Source organism: Ascaphus truei, chromosome 2, assembly GCF_040206685.1.
Source record: "Ascaphus truei isolate aAscTru1 chromosome 2, aAscTru1.hap1, whole genome shotgun sequence".
NCBI lineage: Eukaryota > Metazoa > Chordata > Amphibia > Anura > Ascaphidae > Ascaphus > Ascaphus truei.
In genome coordinates this window covers 379,490,581-379,515,886 of record NC_134484.1, presented here as the reverse complement: position 1 = coordinate 379,515,886, position 25,306 = coordinate 379,490,581, and the positions used below count along the sequence as shown (strand labels likewise).

The 25,306-nt window shown below is 43.1% G+C and overlaps 1 protein-coding gene across 4 annotated transcripts in view; it reads right to left on the bottom strand.

The window, feature by feature from the left end:
* HYCC1 (hyccin PI4KA lipid kinase complex subunit 1) overlaps nucleotides 1-25,306 on the bottom strand; it is an 89,928-nt gene that overhangs the window by 10,507 nt on the left and 54,115 nt on the right. For all 4 annotated transcript variants that reach the window (XM_075587138.1, XM_075587139.1, XM_075587137.1 and 1 more), the window contains 6 exons: nucleotides 24,932-25,012; nucleotides 23,125-23,240; nucleotides 19,211-19,306; nucleotides 8,723-8,839; nucleotides 6,589-6,676; nucleotides 5,939-6,098 (listed from right to left, as the gene is read on the bottom strand). In XM_075587138.1, coding sequence (XP_075443253.1) covers nucleotides 5,939-6,098; nucleotides 6,589-6,676; nucleotides 8,723-8,839; nucleotides 19,211-19,306; nucleotides 23,125-23,240; nucleotides 24,932-25,012 — 658 coding nt within the window. The remainder of the gene's footprint in view (nucleotides 1-5,938; nucleotides 6,099-6,588; nucleotides 6,677-8,722; nucleotides 8,840-19,210; nucleotides 19,307-23,124; nucleotides 23,241-24,931; nucleotides 25,013-25,306) is intronic.

Below are 25,306 nucleotides of genomic sequence, written 5' to 3'. Positions count from 1 at the left end.
TTCCTTTCACTCACACAACCCATGCACACACACATACACACATACATACATTACCTGCAGATCCCGGCACTATATACAGGAAAAGCATGCGGCACGTGTACGCGCGTTTGCATAGGAACGTGCGGCTGCACGGCCGCATCCTGTATATAACAGCCCTCAGGGAAGAATTTCCTAAATACACTCGCCATTTATTTTATCCCAGGGCAAAATGAGATGGAAGGCGGCTGGGGTTGGGGTTAAAGGTGTTATCCTTAGTTATTATTTACTTCCCCAGCAGAGCAGTAATATTTTTTACTTGCGTTGCTTCTGGCACTAAAAATTGGACTGTAAGCTCTTTGAGACAGGCACTTTATTTTAGACTGTACTGTGCAGTGTGAAACAGCGGCTGTACAGAAAGTGTTGGGTATTATTTCCCATCTGATAGAGCAGTGCTTCAGTGTACATCCCCTAAAGCTCCCCCCCGCCCCCCCATAATATTATTTTGTATTTTTTACCTTCCATGAAACAGCGGGGTCCCGTAGAACTGATCGGTGGTCCCGAGCAAAGGAGATTCCCCAATCCCCAAGATATTTGTAGCATTTTGTGGGTGTCAATATCACCATAAAAACAAAATAAGCTACAAATATTGCCGCGTGGTCAGGAATAGAAAGTCACATCTCCCAATGGTGTTGCAACTTTCTATTGGCACGCCGGAGTGAGCTTCACCCCACAGGCTTTTTTGTCCACCAGGCAATGATTCCTGGGGGACAAAACTGCTCATTACTAGGGGGTTCCCCAGAGGCCAGGGGACCACAGATAAGCTTTGGGGGAGCCTCTGGTTCAAGTGAGTAGGAAAATATTATTAAAAAACAGGCGGACAGCAGCTTAAAAACCCCAAACATTGTAACTCATTCCATCTGCCATGGGTTAATAGGATCTCAGCGTTTCCCCTCGCTGAACTTCCATCTTCTTCAGTAGCACAGGGCAGGGATAGACGCCACACAGAACCTGTAAATAAGCTCACCTAGGGCTGATGGTTATATGCCGTTTTGAAGATGGATCTCAATGGTTCTATAAAATTATTTCCATTCAAATATCTGAGCTGTCAAATGTGCCTACGTATTTAACCCATTCGCTACCAGACAGGGTTGCCACCTTCTATTGAAGGCTAACCCGGAGATAATTTGTTTTACATTCATCTTCTTTATATATGTATCTCCCAGCATCCTCCCCTGTAAAACCCGTCCACGTGGCTGCGCGACGTCAAATGGTGCCAGGTTGCAATGACAACGGGGCGACGTGTGGTGCCTGACGCCACGTTGTCATGGCAACATGACATCGCGCAACAGCACGGAGCATCTCATTGTCATGCCAACAGGCGTCACGTCCCGATGTACTGGCAACGCAGCTCCATTTGACATCACGCACCATTTGACATCACGCAGCCATGTTGACGGGATTTGCAGGGGGAGATGTAGGGAGGATGCCGGGAGACGCCGCCACCAGAGATTTACCAGGTAAACCCGTAGGCTCCGGGTCAAACCCGGAGTGGTGGCAACCCTGCTACCAGATGGGTCAGTAATGCATTGCACAGCAAAGGGGTATGAAGCATAGAGGGGGGGGAAAAAAAGCAATAGATTTGCATGTACTTGAAACGGTACTTTTTGTAACATTGTAGCTAAACAGATTGTACACCGGTCAGTAAATCAGCAGGCTCTCCAAATTTCAGTTAAAAAACATTGCACCACAAAAAAATCTAAAAGAGAAAGATCTGATTTACCTGCCCAACATGGTTTCTCATATAGAAACAAACAATAAGGACTGCACACAAAAATTCAAGGAAAAAGGGAAAATAGAAGGTGCTTAAACATACGGAGCAGTTCTGTCCTCCCCACTCATAACTACACAGGAAGCAGCAGGTACTGTACAGTATGTAGCACAAACACACACATCAGCACATGTACTGTACAGTATGTAGCACACACACACGTCAGCACAGGTACTGTACAGTATGTAGCACACACACACGTCAGCACAGGTACTGTACAGTATGTAGCACAAACACACACGTCAGCACAGGTACTGTACAGTATGTAGCACAAACACACACATCAGCACAGGTACTGTACAGTATGTAGCACAAACACACACGTCAGCACAGGTACTGTACAGTATGTAGCACACACACACGTCAGCACAGGTACTGTACAGTATGTAGCACACACACACGTCAGCACAGGTACTGTACAGTATGTAGCACACACACGTCAGCACAGGTACTGTACAGTATGTAGCAGACACACGTCAGCACAGGTACTGTACAGTATGTAGCTCACACACGTCAGCACAGGTACTGTACAGTATGTAGCTCACACACGTCAGCACAGGTACTGTACAGTAAGTAGCTCACACACGTCAGCACAGGTACTGTACAGTATGTAGCACACACACGTCAGCACAGGTACTGTACAGTATGTAGCACACACACGTCAGCACAGGTACTGTACAGTATGTAGCTCACACACGTCAGCACAGGTACTGTACAGTATGTAGCACACACACGTCAGCACAGGTACTGTACAGTATGTAGCACACACACGTCAGCACAGGTACTGTACCGTATGTAGCACACACACGTCAGCACAGGTACTGTACAGTATGTAGCACACACACGTCAGCACAGGTACTGTACAGTATGTAGCACACACACACGTCAGCACAGGTACTGTACAGTATGTAGCACACACACGTCAGCACAGGTACTGTACAGTATGTAGCACACACACGTCAGCACAGGTACTGTACAGTATGTAGCTCACACACGTCAGCACAGGTACTGTACAGTAAGTAGCTCACACACGTCAGCACAGGTACTGTACAGTATGTAGCACACACACGTCAGCACAGGTACTGTACAGTATGTAGCACACACACGTCAGCACAGGTACTGTACAGTATGTAGCTCACACACGTCAGCACAGGTACTGTACAGTATGTAGCACACACACGTCAGCACAGGTACTGTACAGTATGTAGCACACACACGTCAGCACAGGTACTGTACCGTATGTAGCACACACACGTCAGCACAGGTACTGTACAGTATGTAGCACACACACGTCAGCACAGGTACTGTACAGTATGTAGCACACACACGTCAGCACAGGTACTGTACAGTATGTAGCACACACACGTCAGCACAGTTACTGTACAGTATGTAGCACACACACGTCAGCACAGGTACTGTACAGTATGTAGCACACACACGTCAGCACAGGTACTGTACAGTATGTAGCACACACACGTCAGCACAGGTACTGTACAGTATGTAGCACACACACGTCAGCACAGGTACTGTACAGTATGTAGCACACACACGTCAGCACAGGTACTGTACAGTATGTAGCACACACACTCACGTCAGCACAGGTACTGTACAGTATGTAGCACACACACTCCAGCACAGGTACTGTACAGTATGTAGCACACACACTCCAGCACAGGTACTGTACAGTATGTAGCACACACACGTCAGCACAGGTACTGTACAGTATGTAGCACACACACGTCAGCACAGGTACTGTACAGTATGTAGCACACACACGTCAGCACAGGTACTGTACAGTATGTAGCACACACACGTCAGCACAGGTACTGTACAGTATGTAGCACACACACGTCAGCACAGGTACTGTACAGTATGTAGCACACACACGTCAGCACAGGTACTGTACAGTATGTAGCACACACACGTCAGCACAGGTACTGTACAGTATGTAGCACACACACGTCAGCACAGGTACTGTACAGTATGTAGCACACACACGTCAGCACAGGTACTGTACAGTATGTAGCACACACACGTCAGCACAGGTACTGTACAGTATGTAGCACACACACGTCAGCACAGGTACTGTACAGTATGTAGCACACACACGTCAGCACAGGTACTGTACAGTATGTAGCACACACACGTCAGCACAGGTACTGTACAGTATGTAGCACACACACGTCAGCACAGGTACTGTACAGTATGTAGCACACACACGTCAGCACAGGTACTGTACAGTATGTAGCACACACACGTCAGCACAGGTACTGTACAGTATGTAGCACACACACGTCAGCACAGGTACTGTACAGTATGTAGCACACACACGTCAGCACAGGTACTGTACAGTATGTAGCACACACACGTCAGCACAGGTACTGTACAGTATGTAGCACACACACGTCAGCACAGGTACTGTACAGTATGTAGCACACACACGTCAGCACAGGTACTGTACAGTATGTAGCTCACACACGTCAGCACAGGTACTGTACAGTATGTAGCACACACACGTCAGCACAGGTACTGTACAGTATGTAGCACACACACGTCAGCACAGGTACTGTACAGTATGTAGCACACACACGTCAGCACAGGTACTGTACAGTATGTAGCACACACACGTCAGCACAGGTACTGTACAGTATGTAGCACACACACGTCAGCACAGGTACTGTACAGTATGTAGCACACACACGTCAGCACAGGTACTGTACAGTATGTAGCACACACACGTCAGCACAGGTACTGTACAGTATAGCACACACACGTCAGCACAGGTACTGCTGAAAAAGTATTTTACTTATTTTGAGCTATATGTACTTATAACAGCAATACATTCAAAATCGAATGTTTTAAAAAATAAATAAATCAGTTCCGTAGTATAAGATAGTTGATGCATTTCTCCCTCCCCCACATATTAAAACTCAATAAAAAGGGGATATTGAGTTGGGGGGGGGGGGGGGGGGAGGGAGAGAGGGAGAATTAAAAAAATGCCGTATTTAATACTATACAATTTATGTATTTAAAAAAACACGTAGGATTTTGAATGTAAACTAAAGGCGCAATCTAGACCTTTTTTTCTTTCATGTGAACCCTGGAGTGGCTACTGGCACCCACTACGGAGTTAGAGTACCTCTGGGAGCCGGGGTCCCCTGAGCTAAAATTAGTGGGGTTCAGCTCCGGAGACCCCCTGCTTCAAACCTGTATTTAAAAAAAAAAAAAAAAAAAATGAAGAAAAAATTGCTCGGATTGCTTCTTTAATACATTAAAACTCAATAAAAAAGGCATGAAGAGGCAATCCAAGCAGTTATTTCTTCATTTTTTAAATACAGGTTTGAATCAGGGGGTCTCTGGAGCCAAACCCCATTAATTTCAGCTCCAGGGACCCCCTGTTTCTGGAGATACTTCCCTCCTTAGCAGGTGCCGGTAGCCACTTCAGGGTTCGCATTGTGGCTAATTGTCAAAGCTCCCAGGCCCTGTGGGCCAATAGGAGGCTGTGACATCATCAGGTTTGGCTTCCTGTTGGCCCATGTGACTGGGGGGCTTTAAACTGCAGATAGATACCGGTACCCCCTTTGGAGGCAAGTATCTCTGGAAGCAGGGGTCCCCGGAGCGGAAATTAATTTGTTTTTGTAACGTATCAAGCTTCCTTGGGGCTGCTACAGCACCATTTACACAGGCCCAACACTTCACCTTTCCAACTAGACCTTCCATAGTGTGAAGCAGGATCTTTGCAAATCAATCACGGGAGAACGGATCGATCGGCAGCTCGGGTCATTACAGTTCCCTAAAGTAAATGTTTAATCTATTAAAACGGGGGGAAAAAAACTGCAAACTGTATTGCCACTTGAAACAATACGAATGATCACATTACAAGTTTGACAATTTTTTCATTTACAGTTGAATAAAAACAAAATTTGATTTTTCTTTTTCTTACACCCTGTGTCCAAATTGCTGAGGGGCTGCTTATAAACTGGGGAACAGAAATGCACCGTGGCTCAATTCAACCGCCTGGGACAAAATATTCAACACCTTTGCAAAGAGAAATTCACGCTAAACCCCTGAGAATATCCGTGTGTCAGTGTATAACTACAAAGCTACAGGGAATTCCCATGTATCGCTCACCATGTCTCTTCCACCGATGGCCTCTGATAGACATGCTGGTCACAGCGTTTCTTGATATCCTGGATGCTGTTGGTGTGATTTCCACCTGTATACATCTAGTACCTTCCTTAGTTGCCTTTATTGCTCCTTGGGGCAATGAAGCTTTTATTGCATTGGCCACCTGATGAGAGAACATAGGATTGTGAAACTTGCACAGAAAATATTCTGTTTGTCTATATTTTTTCAACTTTGGGACCGTTATATACTTAGCGGTATCTGTATATTTGTGCATATACATGGATAAGAAGAAAGTGTATATTTTTGGCAACACTAAACATTTCCCTGGAGAAATACTTGGAAGAGCTTTCTTTGCATACAACAAGACCAGGTGTCAAAAACGTTATAGGATATAGACAGATTTAGATTTTTCAGTCCCTTCGGGGACAGAAATTTCAACATATCTTGCTCAACATCTTTAGCATACATAGATACCCACTGATTTACTCAGCTACAAAGAGATAGTCCTTTGGAGGTTTAAAGACTTACTCCTGTCTTTAAAAATGCGCACACATGATTAAAAGTAAAAAATGAACATTAAAACTCCAACGCACGGTTTGCATAAAGGGCTTGAAGTCCTGCACAGAACACACACTTGACAATATCGCACCTACCAGTAGAGGCTCTGGGTAAAGCTCCAGCTGTGCCCTGTACAGCACATCGTCCAATGCTCGACGAGCCACATCCCACTCTCCATTATAACTACAAGAGACAAGTACACAGTTGGTTTACCACAATTTTCTGCAAGCAAATCAAAGTTTACTACATTCAATTACTTGTGTATGCATGTGAAGGCCACAGCGATTTTGAAGCAGGTTCTTGAGCATTCATTTTGAATTCCACCAGACCATTAAAATGTATGCTTCCATTCTGCAAGGTAAAATACTGTAAGTCGCTAAAGTCTCTGGCTGTATAACTTGGGGAAAAACCTAGTGCAAAAGAATTGCACAAGATTGATTACAAGCCAAAGCTTCAGCTGCTTTCAATGGGATTCATTTTCTTTGATAAATTCGGTGCTTTTTTTTTTGCACTGGGTTTGGCCCAGTTTTGCAGCCGGGAGACTAGTACATTACTCCCATAGTTTAGGAGAGTTGTAAAGTAGACTGGCTGTTTTGGCAACAACTAGATATTGAAGCTGCAATCCACACGGTTAGAGAGAGATTGTTTTTCATTTTAAAAGCTCATCTGACCTAGGGGGCCTGCTCTGCGGCCCCCTGATCCCACAACAATCAAAAACAAGTGTTACCCGGATACAAAATATCTGCAAGTCAGGGCTTACTTGCGTGGCCAGTAGCAAGATGCGACGTCTACTGGTGACCACGTGGTCATGTTTGTAGTCCATATTTGTCTTTTTTGTAGTGTCAAAACACACACACACAAATATTTTCGGAACAGGAGAATTGCCGCTTTAAGAATCATTTCAAATTATTTGCATTTGGCTGACATGCTAAAAGGACAGAATATTGATTGAGGTTTAATACTGTGGAATAACACCCGTTTGACAGTTTTGGATTGCAGCATGGTAAACATTGCTTTTCCGGAGAGCCAGTGCCATAATACCCAATTACTCAACAAGGAATTGGCGACTCTCCTGGAAGAGAAGTGCCTGCAGACAGCTCTCCTAACAATGTGTGTATATATTTGACCATCTGTATTTATGTTCCGAGATGGTGGCTGAAATAGTTGCAATGTTAAACAGGAGTTACTTCTTTCCTTTACAAGGGGTACCAGCGATGTCTCTACTAACGCTTCTAGCTTTTTTTTTTACTCTCAATCAATCAAATATGAAGTTATCAAAAAATCTAAAAATTATAAAGGGAAAAAATATAATAGATTCAAGGTGACTCCTTAGAACTACCAATATAATGTTAACAGTGACACGCAAACATTTATATATACATAAAATACTGGAAACATATCAATCAAAAAAGAAACACTCTGGACTTTAGCACTTGGGGCTAGATTTACTAACCTGACATTACCCAAAAATAGGAACGCTACTGTTTTTCATTAGTTAAGGCCTTAATCAGCAAGGTAATTACATGCAAAAACTGATGTAATTTTGTTAATTTAAGCAAATAAATTGACACGATTTAAATTAGCATATTTTCCAGGAATCCCCGGTGTGTTCACAGGTCTCTTTACGGGAAATAAAAAGGGACACTATTTCGAAGTAAAGTAAATGTGTTCTCTACTGAATAGGACACTCCGTAAACTTGGCAAAACGGTCCAATTTTGCTGAAATTCTCACGGATGAAAATGCACACATTTTGTCTGATTCATAAACTTATTGTAAATAAAATGCAAACAAAAATATGTCCAGGTATGTTTGGGGAGCCGTATTTTCTTCAAAAAAGAGGAGAGACAACCCATGTACAGTATATTCATATAAAACATTGGCTTCTGCATGCTAAAGGTATCACCCATGCCGGTCGCAGCAATCAATGTATTGCAGTTATTTTTGGCACTGAAGAAGTTCAATGAAAAAAAATTGCATTGCAAAAGGTGTACAGCACATAGAAATATGCCTTGTGAGCACATTTGCATGTCTTAGACAGGTCTGCAAACCAGCCTTTCCCCCATCATCTCGTTGCATACAGTGCTTCCACTACAGCCAGGGATTCTGGGTAATGTGCTCACAAATAATAATTTTATTTGCTGTACACTGTACGGTGGAGGGTTTTTGTCACTTTTTTTTTTACAAGCCTTAACTTATATAATGTGCGATCACAAAAGGTGAAATCTTACAAGGAGTAATGAACGCCGGTGAGCAGCTGCACCATGCATTCTGGGGACACCGGTATTCTGCTTCTCACACCTTTGTATTTTCTTACATGCTGACGGGGATACCCACAAACACACAGCCTGCAAAACAAATGCAACAAATCACCGATGAGGTATTTCACTTCAGATAAAAAAAAAGATAACAGGAACCAAATAGAATAGGTTTCATTTTAACATACTAAGCAGAAAAGACAGGGTGGGTTACAGAGATATATTCTATGTTTAGAAGCATATCGGGCCACATTTACCGAGTTGTCCCCTGCGATAAAGCATCTTCCGGTGCTGAAAAACACCTTACAGTCAATCAAAATCAATGAGCTGAAGCGGGCCTTCCACCGCAGGGAAGCGCGTTACGGAAGGAGACTGCATGGTAAAGGTGCGCCAGTTTCTTTTTTAAAAATCAAAGTTGAGACAAGTAAAACTGCACCTTAAAAATGAATACAGGAGGACCCCACTAATATGGCGGGTTCCGTTCTGAGGACCCGCAGTAAAGCGAAAATCGCCGGATAAGTGGAACCGGCGATTTTCGTTAGCTGCGCATGCGTGACAGAAGGAAACCCCTCCATTACGCGCATAAGCGACCCCTGGCCGGCCCGTTCTGCGCATGCGCGGACATGGCAGCACCGCCGTATCGGCGGATCGCCGAAAAGCGGGGCCCTGCTGTACATAGATTCTGCAAATTTACAACAGATACAGAAATTGCAATAGAAACTAAAAACTGATTATTTGCAACAGTACAGTAACTCAAGTGTATTCTTATGTTCTCCTACAACCTTGGTCCCACTAGCACTGTTCTAAAATTATTTTCTTTTATAAATTGCCTGGAGTTTCTTTATTTTTTTTTAATCCGAACCACATACCTGGCTGTGAAATATTCAAGGGGTTTCAGATTGTAGTAACACCCTGACCGTGTTCCAGAAATAGTGACCTTTCTACGCTATACCAACAGAACCCAAATCACCCAAATCATTTCAAGTTGGAATCCCCACAGCATTCTTACCACATAGATAGGATTCCTTAACTAGCCCTTAATTAAAAGCAGTCTTCGCTGATGGCTATTTTCTTTAGCCTTTTTTATTTTTAAATCTGATTCTCGGTTCAGGAGAAGTGTTTCAAATATTACGTGTCTGGGGGGTTAAAATGGTGCTCTCGTTCCATGGCAACATCAGACGCTAAAGATGATGAAATTCATGTTTAACACTAGATTTATTTTATACAGAACATGCTCGGGGGACAAATACCAACATCACAAGAGTTAAAGTCATAGGTTGCTGGGGGGAGGTTGCGGCTTCCTCCAGTCAGAATTTTGACCCTTAAGGACGTGACTTGGGACAGTTGGCAGCGGGAATCCTCTCTGCCAATATAAGCTTCAAAGGAACGTCGTCAATTCCCAAGACCGTTTCTGACAAACTGGCCCAGCGGTGATGAAAGGGTCACCATGTAACGTATTAATGACTCCCATTATGCAAGATAATTTATATTTGAGGCAACCCACAATAAAAATTAAGCATCAATCTGTAACGGGCAGAAGTACTCGTGAGTAACAATATTAAATACGAGAAGGTATCTTTTGTTGCAAATTTGCGATAATTTATTTCCCCTCACAAAATTATAATATATAATATATAATTATGACTATCAAAGAGGCATTTTATGTGTACGTCTAATTCATCTCAACGCAACGACGCGGGTATCACTAACCTAGTGGTTACAGAGAGTGTGTTATAGGCCATTTTATACATTCAAATGAAAACAATTCTCCCTCCCAGAAAGGCCAGTCATGAAAGTGATGAATGGGGACAGGTTACTCCCACCCAAGTCTGTCAGGCATTTTGGGATCCGCCTCACAGGTGAAAATGTATTTACTATAAAAGTTAGTTTCTGAAATGTAGAAATCAGATCTGCTGCGGTCGGCACACCGGCTGCATACCATAGGTCTCTTTCTCTGCATAAGGCCTCGGGCATGGTCAGCGCTTATGCGCTGACCCGTGCTGAGGCGCGCTTGTACTTACCTGTGAGCCCCTACAGCCGCAATGAGAGCGGCTTTAGTAGGGGCTCGTCTACGCTTACGCAAGCGCGCGGAAGCGTAGGTCTTAGCAGAATTTGAATTTTCAGCGCTCGCCGGAGCGCAGGGCCGGTCACGTGAGAGGTTCGCCCAATGAGGGCGAACCAGCTCCGTGACGTCACTGGCCCGCCCGCTGACACGCCCCCGGACGGCCTCAGCGCGCCTCCGCATGCCAGCAGGAACCCTGGCCGAGGCCTAACCCTTGAAGGACCTGCAAGACTTTCGTGGGTAATGTACAGGGTTTTGTTATATTCCCTTTCATTTTATAGCACGAACACGGTGTGCATTTCTATATTGCATGTTTCTGCCATCTCTTTTCTGTAACAAGCACAGTACACTTGTTATATTAAATCTAAAATGGAATTAAAGTACAGTCTTTGGCTCTAATTGAACCCATTACCTTATTGAAGAGATTAACCACACTTTCGGGCACATTTTGCTAAAGGAGTTTTTGTACACACGGGTAGCGTATAGGTGACACTATTAAACATTGTATTTGAATGCATCGGTACAAACACCCCAATTCTGCAACACGGTATAATGGGGGCACAGTTGTTACATTGAATGACAAAGAAGAAACGGATACAACCCGATACAAAAAGGTCCCGAGGCCCCTGCTTGTGAGAGCTTACAATACTTGTAAATAGCTTCATTCATGCAGGGGTTCCCAGCGCCAGTCCTCAAGACCACCCAACAGGCCAGTTTGTTAGACTATCCCTGCTTCAGTACAGGTGGCTCAATCAGTGGCTCAGTCTACCTACGCTGGAGCAGGGATATTCTGAAAGCCTGACCTGTTAGGTGGTCTTGAAAACCCCTGGCTTAAGTTAGACACATAACAGCACAAGAGATACAATGCACGCGGCACTTTGTAACCACGTACTGTATTGTTTGGCATCATCACTCTATGCCAAGGACATACTTGAAAACTAAAGGTACCTTAATGCATTACTTCCTGGTAAAACATTTTATAAAATAAATAAATAGGGTACCATTATACCCAATCCGGCATGCGCTCCCTCAGGGCGATGCGCCGCCCGACACCTGCACTGCAGCTGGCATCGGGAGGCGTGGTCATGACGTCACGTGAGCGGTTTGCCCTCATTGGCTGAACCACTCATGTGAAGCGTCCGTCGCTCAGGGAAACCGATTTCCCAGGTCTGCTCAGAAATCGGCCGCGTGGCCGGCTCGTTCGCCGCGCGCCCTTAGCGCAGGCCCGGTGAGGAACAGGCACGTGTTTGGGCAGCGCGTGGCCGGCCGGATCGGGCATAATCACAGCCCTCGGTGTTAGTTTGGAACTGCAGCAGACTCCCATTCTCTTATTTCGGCACGATTACCCAAAGCGGCACTAACCGCGGCTAAGGTGAAAGACAGAGTTTACAAGTTGTAGCAAACATGGTTTTATGTCACTATTTTGCCCAAATAAAAGTAAATGTAAAAACACAGTGAAAAATGGAAAGCAAAAAAGGGGCGTTTGTAACCTTCATTGCTGAAGTTATTTGGAAGTATTTGCCATGCGTTCATAAGGATGTGCTTTATTGTTTTATGTTCATATATTTCATGAATTATTTTACAGATAAAATCACATTATTTATGTGAAATTAAATGGTCAATTATATTTGCTTACGTTTCAACGACATACACTGCAGTATATCAATATGTTCACCATCCTATATCCTACATGAGTATCTTAAATTATTTGTGGAGACATTTTATCAGTTTTAAAAATTATTAAATGTTTCTCAGCACAGGTTCCCTCCCCCCCCCCACCCCCTCGATCTTGGGTGCATCACTCCCCTCAGAGCTCTAAAGGGCACAGGGGGGTCCCAACAGGTTATATAGCGGTCACTGGGTTTGGGCAGTCCTGAACCAATACATTACATTAAAATTGTTATTTGCAGACTCCAGACATCTCAGAGACCATTCGTTCTAAAAATGAAGGGGATGATTTCTTCGCGAATAAGAATCAGGTCTACTTTTTAAAAGCATTTAATATTGTGGTTTGTTGAATATATGTCTTAAGCTACTCCCCAGCTCCCTAATATCTCAAGAGTACATCAACAGACAGACAATTCCCCAGGTTTGCCAACAGGCCAAAATGATTGCATCAAATTGAAAGCTTGCTTATTGTCTGGACGCAGACTCATTTAGGTCAACTGCATACCCATTAATGCAAGTCAAATTATTGTGAAAGAGCAGAATGTGGGTACAGAAAGATAGTAGTCATCATTTGCATATTTTTGTATGACCGTCTAAAAAATAATAAATAAAACTTAAGCATACAGAGGTCAAAAGTGTTGGCACAGCAAGAAAAAAAACTGCCAAGTTCAACAAAATTAAAAAAATGTAAATAAAAAGCACAGGATAGAAACATAGAAAAATGCTCAAAAAGTAGATATTCCTTAAAGCAACAGAAAAACATACTCGCTTCTAGTTAGGAATGAAAACCAACTTGCAGGAAATACACAACTGATAAATAACTTTGTTCTTCCTCTTGATATCACAAGACAGGTCATGCAGGTTAAAAGATAGAAAGACGATTTATATTTCCATGACAGAGAAGTCTATTGAATGGTCCCCCAGACACACACTGCCCTTGGTTCTCTCGCACTGTAATTGCCAAGCCTGACCTGAATCACCACATAGCAATACGAGACAGATAGAACGTACTAACTTCTATTAACGTTACAAACGGAGAAATAAATACATATTACTTCTACTCTCGCTGTGTGCTGGTTCCAGAGATAAAGCTGTTAACAGTAAGCGAGGGTCAGGTCCTGTGGGTAAAAGGTACACATGTATCACTGAACCAGTCTCCTTATGTCCCAGGTTAAACCAGTGAATCCAGATTTAGATTGAAACGACGAATGTAAAGCCCCAAACTGGATAAGGTGTTCTCCTTTTGCGCTTTGCTTATATCGCACACTGTATCAGGCTTTCTGTAACGGTCACAGTTTATGGAAACCTGACATGACTTCATCGGTTTGGAGATCCTAATACAGTACCAAGTGCAAACTTCACAAGTGTATTCAGACCCCTACAGCACCAGAAGAGCTTGGAGGCATCTTCAAAGCATGGCATGCCCTTTAGCACACAAGGGATTCAAATTGCATTGGTAGAACCGTGCTTAGCATGGGTAGGTACGAAAAAGCAAGTCAATATGAAAACCCAACACTCCAGAATACAGGATAGAATTAAACAGAGGTTTAAACATATTACACACATACAGGCAAATTATCCTGACACTTCATGTAGATTCCCCTCTTGCAACGTATTTTAATGATATACTATTTATTCTATTATTACTCTAATTGCCATTCACATGCCATTGAAATATAAAGATGCTGTGGACACTTCCCTCTTAAAAAGGACATGTCATTTTCATTAACTAGCAAATTAGGTTTGGTACCCGCCCCCCTGCCCAAAAACAAAGCTATTCGCTTTAAACTTTCTTCTCCTAAAACTGCTGATCCACCCTTCCTGCCCATCCAGGATTTTTCCATGCAGATTCAAAGGGACAGTCCAACATACCGGGCCAAAAACAACCAAATATTTTTTGTTTTTACACAACGTATAATTGTAATTGTCTTTTTTTTTAAAGTAAGATTCACTTACTCTCAAAAGAAAAAAAAAAATGACGTGATCTGAAAGAAATGTTTTCCCCCAGAAAATACATGCTCATCAGATTTTTAGGCTGCGTCCCTACTAGCGCTGAGCGGGTGGCGCATGCGCTGGTACGCACGCTCTCCCAAGCTTGGCAAGTAAAAAAAAAAAAAAAAAGTGTGTTCAATAGCCCCCCCCATGCAACCCACCCCAGGCGCGCTCACAAAATTCTCACGACACCCACGCTCATGCTTGGAGAGTTGGTGACGTCACCACTCAAGCATGAGCGCGGTCAGCGCCAGCGGGGCCGCAGCCTTATAGTGCCTAAAGTCTCTCTGTTTGGCCAATGATGGCATCATAAGCAGTTTGAGAACAAGTGGGGGAGAAAATGACTGGTAGATTTTAGAAACAGGAAACAGTCTTAGGCCTCGGCCAAGCTCCCCGCTGGCGTGCTGAGGCGCACTGAGGCTCGGGGAAAGCGGGTGCTTTCCCTGGCCTTGCGGGTGCTTTCCCTGTGCGCCGTCAGGGGGCGGGCCAGTGACGTCACGGAGCTGGTTCGCCCTCATTGGGCGAACCGCTCACGTGACCAGCCCTGCACTCCGGCAAGCGGGGAAATTTCAAATTTCCCTAAGACCTACGCTTCCGCGCGCTTGTGGAAGCGTAGGCGAGCGTAGGCTCAGTGCTGAGCGGGAGCACTAAACATGTACGAGGCCTTAGATTGCAACAAAAAACAAAGCATTTAGCGACCATGCAAACACTACAATTATTTAGAAATACTTGGGTTTATTGTATTAATGGCAATGGCATATTTAATAGGATCACCGGTACCGTATAAAGGTCAGTTTGGTTCTAGGTGGGATTACGCCTCGGCACTAAAACCAACAGCATAAACACCAGCAATGAAATCTCAGCCTGGGAAAGGACTCGCCCTGCTGGTCATCACAGCATGTTAGAGGGTAATGCATCCAAGGGAGAAGATCCTTCGGAGGCTATGCATGTATAGAGTTAAATACACTGTGCTGCAGATTCATTTTCATAGGAGAGTGTTTTGACCAATTAAATCCCAATTCTAATAACATGGCTTGTACTAATGAAGTCTCTGAAAAGAGAAAACTGCAAGGGATTTGGATCAAGTGTGTTATGCGACTGGAACTATTGACTTGCTCTGCACTTAATTAGTTAGATGATCAATATGTCCCCGTCAGCATTCATTAATGCACAGGACTACCTGCCACTTACACGGTCTTCAGAAATTAAACCAGTGCTCCGAGACAGGAAACCCATCTTAAATAGAGATTGCCAAACTTACAGAATATACTTTAGTATTTCGACAATTCTGACTTCCTGGGTATGTAGACAAAGAGAACAAGATTATTTACCTCAACCCCTTTAAATGTTCACAAAAGGGAGGTGAAGACTCAACAGCTTTTACCATTGAATACAACTGTGACGCCACTGCCATTGATACTGCATATTGGAAATGTACTTCTTGGATCACCCCAAATACACCAAAAACAACCATTTATCCAACAGCGATTCCAGCAGGAGTAAAACAATGAATTGGCAACGGTTAGTTTACTGTAACCATGACAAATCGGCTCTATTTCAGCATTGCATTTAAACTGTGTGCACGTGAGGGTACACACCTCATACTGGAGACCCTGAAGCACAGCATGATGTTGCACTGTGCTAAAACAGTCACATTTTCCTTGCTCCAGATCAATGAGACTTTAAATTATATTTACTTACGCTCAACAAGTTTTATTTTTAACGCCTATGGCACTTCTCTAATTATGTAACGCGTCTCTCGGATATTTACAGAACTCTAAATATTGTCATGGGTGTCGATTTCCTCAGAAATGCCTTATCACTATGTTCCTGTGTCACAGGGATGGTTGAAGGCACGTTATCCTAAGTGTTGAAAACACACAGTGTTTTTCTAGTATATGCAATTGTGCCATTTAGCATATGAGTTTCAACCCAAATAAAAAGCTACTGAACTTCAACATCATGAATCAAAAACTGAAGTGCTTCCAAACTAGCAAATCCTTGTGGTATTGAGGTTTTAATATCCACTGGCAGTCACAAGAGGCGGCAGACACATTGCTCCCTCAAGTTGCTTGCCAGAAATTCCATGCATTGAGAAATTCCCCTTACACCGCGCCAGGAAATTCTTCCCAGTAGAATTTAAGCAATGAGCCAGGCAGAAAACAAAATAATGGAATGGAAGCCTGACTAATAATCCCCTGCGCCACCTGTCAGTGATTGAGAAACGCTATGCAGGCATTCCCAACAATGGGATCTTTTGTCACCGCTGCCATAGACAAGCAGACACTGGACTAGAGGGAGGTGTTGGCAGGGAAGATGTTCTGTGGAAAGAAGAGCAGCTTGTTGTGTGCATCGTATTAACATGTTTTAAAGATTGCATGCACACACCTTCCATGGAAGTTGCAATGAGCGGTCCTACTTTATCTAGAAAGGGGAGGATGTACTGTAGGCAAAGCCACACACATTGTAATGCCAAAAACGTATGCCAATATTAAATTAAAAAATGTGCTCTGCATAAATGGTTACACTGAAAATGAACGTGCTGCAATATGACTAAATATTGGGCATTACTGTACATCGCCAATTATCTAAACAGCATTCTACTTCAGTCATGGAGGGACCAAAAAAACCATTACTGGATAATCAGCTGCCTTTGATACAAAGTTTCCCAGCACGGAGACCTGTACTATTTGTTATATTACTGCGAGTGAGAGGGTGCAGATCCCACAGCCTGTACTGTATGTCTGATTTGCAGCAGCAATTCCTATGAGACGTTGGAAAGGTATAGAAATTAGTCTCAGTGAAGCAATGGTTAGCTGCTGCCAGAGACACTGCCATGAATTGCAGAGTAAGGCAGCGATTACGCGCCGTGCGATGGCGCGCACGCGACAAGTACAAATTGCAGGATCCCTTGCAGGCCGCCCCTAGTGCGGGCACACACGCACACGACCGCGTTTTCAAAAAGACAAAAAAAGTGTCTTTGCAAGCGATGGCTGCGTCACGTGAGCCGTTCAGCAAATTCCAGCGAACCAGCTTCGTGACGACATAGCCACGCCTCTGCCACGCCTGAAATAGTAAGTGCAGAAATCGCTTGAGCGATGGGAGCGCGCACTATAATCTCAGCCTAAAAGGGTTTCAAATGTGTCTCCTTAACAAGCAACACCCCTTATTCTGGCACGAGGATACAGAATATATATGTGCTATGTCCCCTTTCAGTTAGATGGGTGACAAGGCATGGCTATGCTAAATATTTGATACAGTATGCATCACTTCCATATTTATAAAACACAATCATGACGTAACAGGAGAAAGATCAATAATGAAACAGAATATTAACAAATCTGCTGATATTTTTGTATTGCAAGTGTTCAATACACAGTGCGGCAATAGAAAGAGATATATATCGCCGGAAGAAGAGATCAGTGTAACATCGCCGGAAGAAGAGATCAGTGTATCTCGAAAGCTCGCACAAATAAAAGCATTTTGTTAGCCACAGAACGGTATCATCTATTTATTTTTTGATTATATAGATATATATATATATTTTTTTTTGCATGCAGAGAAGGATGAATAATTACCATGTATAAACAATACAAAACAAAATGGTCATTCTGTAAAGAAGGATGACAGGTTGTTCTAACATTTGCATTTGTTCTTGGCCTTTATTTCCTTTCTGAAAACAAGTGGATCAGGCACTGGTGACCCATATTAATGTCTCAGGGAGATTTTGCTGTGCCACCAACAGTACATGGAAAGGCAGGACTTGTTTATATGCTCACTTACCAAAACGTGGCAATAATGCCAGAGCAGAGAACAGAGGCAGTGCAATGTACTGCAATACTTACTAGCAATAACTGCAATGTATTTTAACAGTTTTCATGACTAATGTATAGTATGAAATCATGTGCTGTGGATTTTTGAAGAAAAAGGGGAAATAAAGATAAAATAATCATATTTCTGCCCTTGAGCCCCCCAAATACAAAGAATGGCACATAGTGCTTTTGTTAAAGAGGCAATGCAAGCAGCTTAAAAGATAATAATATTTTTTTGTTTTAATATATGCTGCCTTTGATTACATTTATTGAAAACCAATTATCTAAGCTGCTCATCGAGTAGTTCTCCCGTGATCGATTAGTAAAGTCCTGCTTCCCGGGGTTCACAAAACGGCTGCCTTTCAGTTTCAAATCAATCCTTCAGGTCGTGTAACTCAGCAGCTACAATGTATTCTTATATTACTAAAGGTAACATTATCTATTGTTACTGTTTACAGCTCAAACTGCTGGGAATATTGGCAACAAATGATCACAATCAGGAAACTGTTACAAAGATCTTGCACTGCTGGGGAGATGAGCTAAAACCTGCTATAGAAATGAAAGGATGCTCGTTATATTAAAACTCATTAAAAGTGGCATCGAGTTGAATTTTAAAATTAAAAAAAAAAAAACAAAAGTAGTAAATATTATCTACCACTACGGATTTATTAAAAAACAAAAAACAAAAAACACAACAAAAAAAACCACACATGTAGGATATTGCATGGATTACTCCTTTAAGGGCAGACACAAAAATGAAGAGAAACTGAAGTAGCAATTTCAAAGTTGCAATCGGTCTTTATAACATTAGCATTGTTACTGTATACAAAGTTAAGAACTCCAGCATTAAACAATTTGCATAGGGACACTTTGCAGGCCTCTAGCCTAATCATCATTAGAACCCAGCATATGAGAAAATGCCCTTACCTTGAGCACATCTGACACAGGGATCGGAGAGATACAGCAGGCATGTAGTTTAAGGCAGAGTTGTAACACAGGATAAGAAATGCCAGCACTTCAAACCTAAGAGAAAGCACACAAACTGTAGGTTCAGTGCTGGGATAACACGGATAACAATACATTGCACACAGACAGGGCCCTAGAGGACGGGCTAAAGTAAATATAACTCACAAAAATAGCTTCTAAAAGATCAATTGTTTGATCAAACATTCCAGCTGAGCGACCCAAACACAGCATTGACTCACAGGCTTCATCGCGGCGCAGTGAAGACGGGAAATATTTAACCGTGCATTACACATGTTGATGTTTCATTTGGAAACCATATTAGCTCTTAAGATCACTGCTTAGAGTCAATGAAATCCAGATTTCACAAAGAAATGTAAGTCGCAATGCTGATCATAACCATCATAACTTCACCACTATTTTAACCCTGGTCTCTCAGATAATGTCGCTTACTTTTACCCCCTCGTCTACAAAGGGAACAGGACAAGGCACATATTTTTGTTGGCCAAGGCCAGAACTGCATTGCTTTTGCAGCGAAGGGCTTTGTGAATACCTTTACTACCATTAATGAGCGCTTTCTTCACCAACACACACTGATTAACAATGCACACACGTTACACACTGATATATTCATTACAAAAACAGCAAAAGGAGTGTCATGGGTTTCTCAAACAAGAAAGCTGTGAACCCCCCTCTGTCTTTCCTGGTCATTAGATTAGAAAACATGCAAATAGTTGTATTAAAAACATGTTAGTATAAAACTTAAAAGCAGCAATACTACATTCTCCTTTTTTCTTCCTCTTCCTTGTTTGTATATGTAAAGCATGTGACAATGTATAATTCTACATTCTTATCTAAGCTGGCAATGGTGTGGTGCTCCTGTTATAAATGTGTAAAAATCCTAATTGTGTAACTAACATAATGGCTGCCTCAGTCAGCGTAACTCAGCAGCTGCAATATGTCATTATATGAGTAAGTAACATTATCTATCGTTACCGTTAACAGCTCAAACTGTTGGGAAATTTGGCAACAAATTATTACAAACAGGAAAGTGTTGCAAAGATCTTGCGCTGCTTTGGAGGTGAGCTAAAACCGGCTATAGAAATGACAGGATGATTTAAAACTCATTGAAAATTGCATTAAAAGTCGAATAATTTAAAACAAATGCAATATTATCTAATACTGCAGAACTGATTGTTGTTATTTTTTTATTTAAGATTTCACATGTTTCAAATAGGTTTAACCCTGATTTCCTAGTATTTTGAGAGATATATATATATATATATATATATATATATATATATATATATATATATATATATATATATATATACACACACATATACATATAGCGAGAGAGAGAGATATATAGAGATATATATATACAGTGGTTGACAAATCACCAAAAAATCTACTCGCCACACAAAAAAATCTACTCGCCACCTAGTACCAAACGTGTGCTGCTTGGGCCAATATTTACTCGCCCGGGGGTTAAATCCACTCGCCCAGGGCGAGCAAATGTATAGGTTTGTCGAACACTGTATATATATATATAGCGATATATACACACACACACACACACACACACACACACACACACACACACACACACACACACACACACACACACACACACACACACACACACACACTGTGTAGTACAAGCATGTCAAACTCGCGGCCCACAACGAATATCTTTGCGGCCCAGCCAATATGTCCCGGTTACGGCGGCAGCGAGGAGGATGCGGCAGCTGGTAAGTATTCTCTATGTTCAGTAGAATGAGTGAATGCTGCCGGGGGGATTGGATGAAGGAGGCAGGGCTTAGAATGCCAGCCGGGACGCAGGGGATTGGTCGCAGGCAGGTCAGAGGAAGCCGGGGGCGGGGCTTCCGCTTTGTGCAGAGCACACGGTGAGTGTGTGTGTGTCTGTCTTCCCGCTCCTGTCTGCTGCGCGGTGTCCCCCGCCGGGCGGGCAGCCACAGGGGGGGAAGGTTGCCCCCTTGGCGCTGCTCCCTTTGCCCCCCCTGGCGCTCCCTTTGCCCCCCCCCCGACACTCCCTTTGCCCCCGATCCCCTTGGTGCGGGAGATGGGCGTGGGGGCGGGCAGTGGTGGTGCACGACCGCTGGCGGGCGGTGGGTGCAGCGGGAGACGGGGAGCCGCCTGCTCAGATCGCAGGCCTTTCCTCTGTCCCCCACCACCCCCTCCAGTCACTTACATCCGTCGCTGTATTTCACTGTGTGTGTGTGTGGGGGGGGGGGGGGGGGAGAGAGGGAAGAGTGTGTGTATGGGGGGGGGGAGGGAGAGAGTGTGTGTGTGTGGGGGGGGGGGGGAAAGAGTGTGTGTGTGTGTGTGGGGGGAAAGAGTGTGTGTGTGGGGGGACGGGGACAGTGTGTTTGTGGGGGGGCGAAAGAGTGTGTGTGGGGTCTCTCTCCTCTTAACTGCCCTATACCTACACCGATATAACCTATTCTGCTTTCTTCCAGATCTGACTCAAGCTTCACGCGGGAGACATCAGAAGACAGGTACGGAACACCTCCCCTCCAGTATAGTACCTCGAGGGACTGCGGATCAGGTAAGATCCCAGGCGGGATTGCTGGTTTGGAAATTGTTAAGAGGGAGCATCCTGACACTGGTTAAGGGGTTCAGAAGTCATTCACATCTGGCTTTTTTTTTTTTGTTCGGTTAGTGAGGTCATCCGACACACACACACACACACACACACACACACACACACACACACACACACACACACACACACACACACACACACACACACACACACACACACACACACACACACACACCTTTTCAAAATAAACCTACGTTTCTATGAAAATTTAAGTTTTTGTTTTTTTGCGGCACACAAACTTAGTTTATTTGGCCCGTGTTAGCCTTTGAGTTTGACATGCTTGGTGTAGTACATTTGCACAAAAGGCACATACATAAGTTGTAGTAAATGTATTTAGAAGGTTACCCACGTAACATGCAATGACTAAACCGGGGCCATTTCTTCTCAGCAGTTTGTTCTCACAATAGCCTTTGATATAACTTTCCTAGGACTAGATTTTTTGTACTCTCATTGTACATATTTGATCCTTTATAAAGGTTTTCCTGGGAACTGAAACACTGCAACGCAGTTTTGATTTTCTTCAAGTGTTGTGTCCATTCATAACTACACAACTCAACACTGACTTAACCCTGCTATAAGAATACATATCCTCGCCACACTCAAATAACAATGCATCGCAAATGTCATCTTCAAGGTTAGAGAGGTGCTGCTAACCTGAGGGAATAAGGTGATCCGTTTACATTGGCAGCTCTGCTGCATCTTAAGAAGAAAAAAAAAAAAAGTGTTGCCTCTTGTTTGTTTCTTTGCATGGATTTATTGTTACTAGTTGTGAAGCAGGGGCCTTCAGAGCAGAACTGCGCCGAGTGTGTACTGTATATAATAAAACCGCTGCTCCCTATCCCGCAGCAAAGCTTACCAATGCGGGAGCGAGGCACAGGGAAATAGGCCACAAGGAGACAGCTGTAGACTGCACAACAAGTGTACAAAAGTGATTTTTCCATGGAGAATTGAGATCACAAATACATTACTAACATCTGTATCTGCTGAAATAGCCTGGGATACCAATGTTGGGTAGGGGTTAATATACTCCACCTAGAGGGACAATTGGTGTCCCAGGCTATTTCAGCAGATACAGATGTTTTGAGTACTGTTACCTGGGTTCTTCTGCAAACCTGGAGTTAACTTGTTGTGTTGTATATGTGTACAACCCTTGCACCTTAGCTTCTATTTTACTGCGTATTAGGTTGAGCGTCGAGTTATTTCTTTAGTTGATTACTAACATCTCCCACAAAATATACTAAAATGGTACCTGTTTTGGGCTGTTAACATCTCTCTCTGAGGGTGAGGTCCGCTGTACACAACCCTGGTCAGACCATGCTGCGATAACGCGCCCTCTGTAAGTGCCATGGGTCCGATGCTGCACGGCTGGAGAGAACGGTTCTCGACATCAGAATATACCCACAAGCAGTAAAACTACAAAACGCCTCCTCTCTTACACCAAAACATGTCAGAAAACTAACACTCATTGCCCACTTATTTGGGCAAAAACCTTCATTGCCAGAGGGACCTGCAATATAATGCAAAGCAACGCGCTGCAGGACCGTTTGGCAGTAAAAGGGTTAATATTTGCTCATAGACCACATGGAGGTTTCTTAATCCTGCAGTTAATGAATACAAGTGAAAAACTGCACGTGGCCCCCAGCTCTTACTAATGCGAGTACATCCATCAGCGTCCGGAGAGCCATTTGGTAGCTGGATTGGAAAGAGCAATACATTACCACTGGTGACTCCCATTGTTTTATCCCTTAGGGAGGAGGGAGTCATTGTTTGGGCTAGGAGAACTAGTTCACCTTGTACTGCATACACAAATTAACTACAAAAGAAATGCAATGCTATCAGAATGAAGTGCTCATGGTATTCTAGTTCCTGTGCATCATGCTTACATGTACCAGTAAGCTGCTTATCACCAGCTAGTTTCTGATTAGGCGGAGGAGGCATTAGTCAAACTAAAAGCAGCTGCGGCCCCCAAAAAATAAATGAGAATATTTTAACCCCTTTGAAGATTACCATCAAAATAAATGAGTGATATTTCTATCTAGGCAGAGACAGATATATAACAGAAAGTATTAGCAAGCACACCAGGGCTTAAAATGGCAAAAGTGCATTACTGTACTTAGGTATTACTATACATACAGATAAAATAGTCTGGGGAGGCACGGCAAGGTTCATTATAATCTACTCAATGTTTCGCTCGCTGTGGGGCCTCAAGAGGAGTGGAATACACACGTAGAAACAGGACTGCCTTTTATTTTGTCATATCTTGCAGAAAAATCACTATGTTTTCAGGAAAATGTGAGCAATTAGAGATCTGTCACAGTAGATTACTACATTTATGAATCATTTGCTAATCTACTAAATATTCTGTGGCATTTGTGATGGCGTGATGACCTCATCAAGTACGTAGTTACAAAATGGCGTTTAGCGAAGAAGATAAGCACATTATAAAATGCTCGCGACAGAGCAAGAATTATGGTCCAAAACGCTTACATAAAATGTTTCCTGATAAAGGACGGTCGCTTGGAGGACTGAAAAGACTAATTTGTAAAACAATATCGTTCAGGAGTGGGAGCAGCTGGATCAATGCGTTATTGATTATCAGAAAGTGGCGCTCTCATCTTCGGGCGTGAGTTTCAGGAGAAGGACATTTTGAACACACACTGAACTCAAATTTTAAGGTAATTTTTGTGTTTCAGATTAGATTAACAGTCCAACACATTTACGAGCTACAAAGGAAAAACTCCTATTTCTTGTTTAATGAATATAAACCTACCACAGTGTATCTGGTAGCTGTCGAGGCGCAATACAGCGACATTAATTTAGTTATCAGTTGATTGTCTACATTGTGCACATTTTCATGGGGACGAATCGAGAAATATAGAAGTTATGATGAAAAACAAAAGGGGTCTCCACACACACACACACACACACACACACGTCCTATTTTAGGCTTCCTTCACGAATTGACACAGATTGTAAAACGTTTTACAATCTATCCCCAATGAGGAGACACCCAAAGCCACACCAAGCATTTTGAAGGCTCTTAAAGAAATTCCTACCTCATGGTACACGGAGGGCTTTGACAAGGATGGGATTGTAAAGGACAACACCTTGCTGTGTCCATGTTCATCCATTATTTCCTGAGGTGCAAAAAAAAAAAAAATACAAATATTTTTATATGTTTATTTTTAGTCTTTAAATTGGCAGCTCTTCAATGAGAACTGCAGGGATGCAGCTTCCTTGCCGACTTCCACTGATGCTATAATGATTAGAAAGAGAGCTAGTCCGCAGCCTTGTACACAACTGCACTTATCCCTCTCTGCAAGCATTGCTTGTCCTGGCAGTGAAACAGGTGAACACCTTCCAGGTCACCAACGCATTGCTTTGCAATAGCCAGCTGGGATTGGTATACGCTTAATATTTGCAGGGTTACT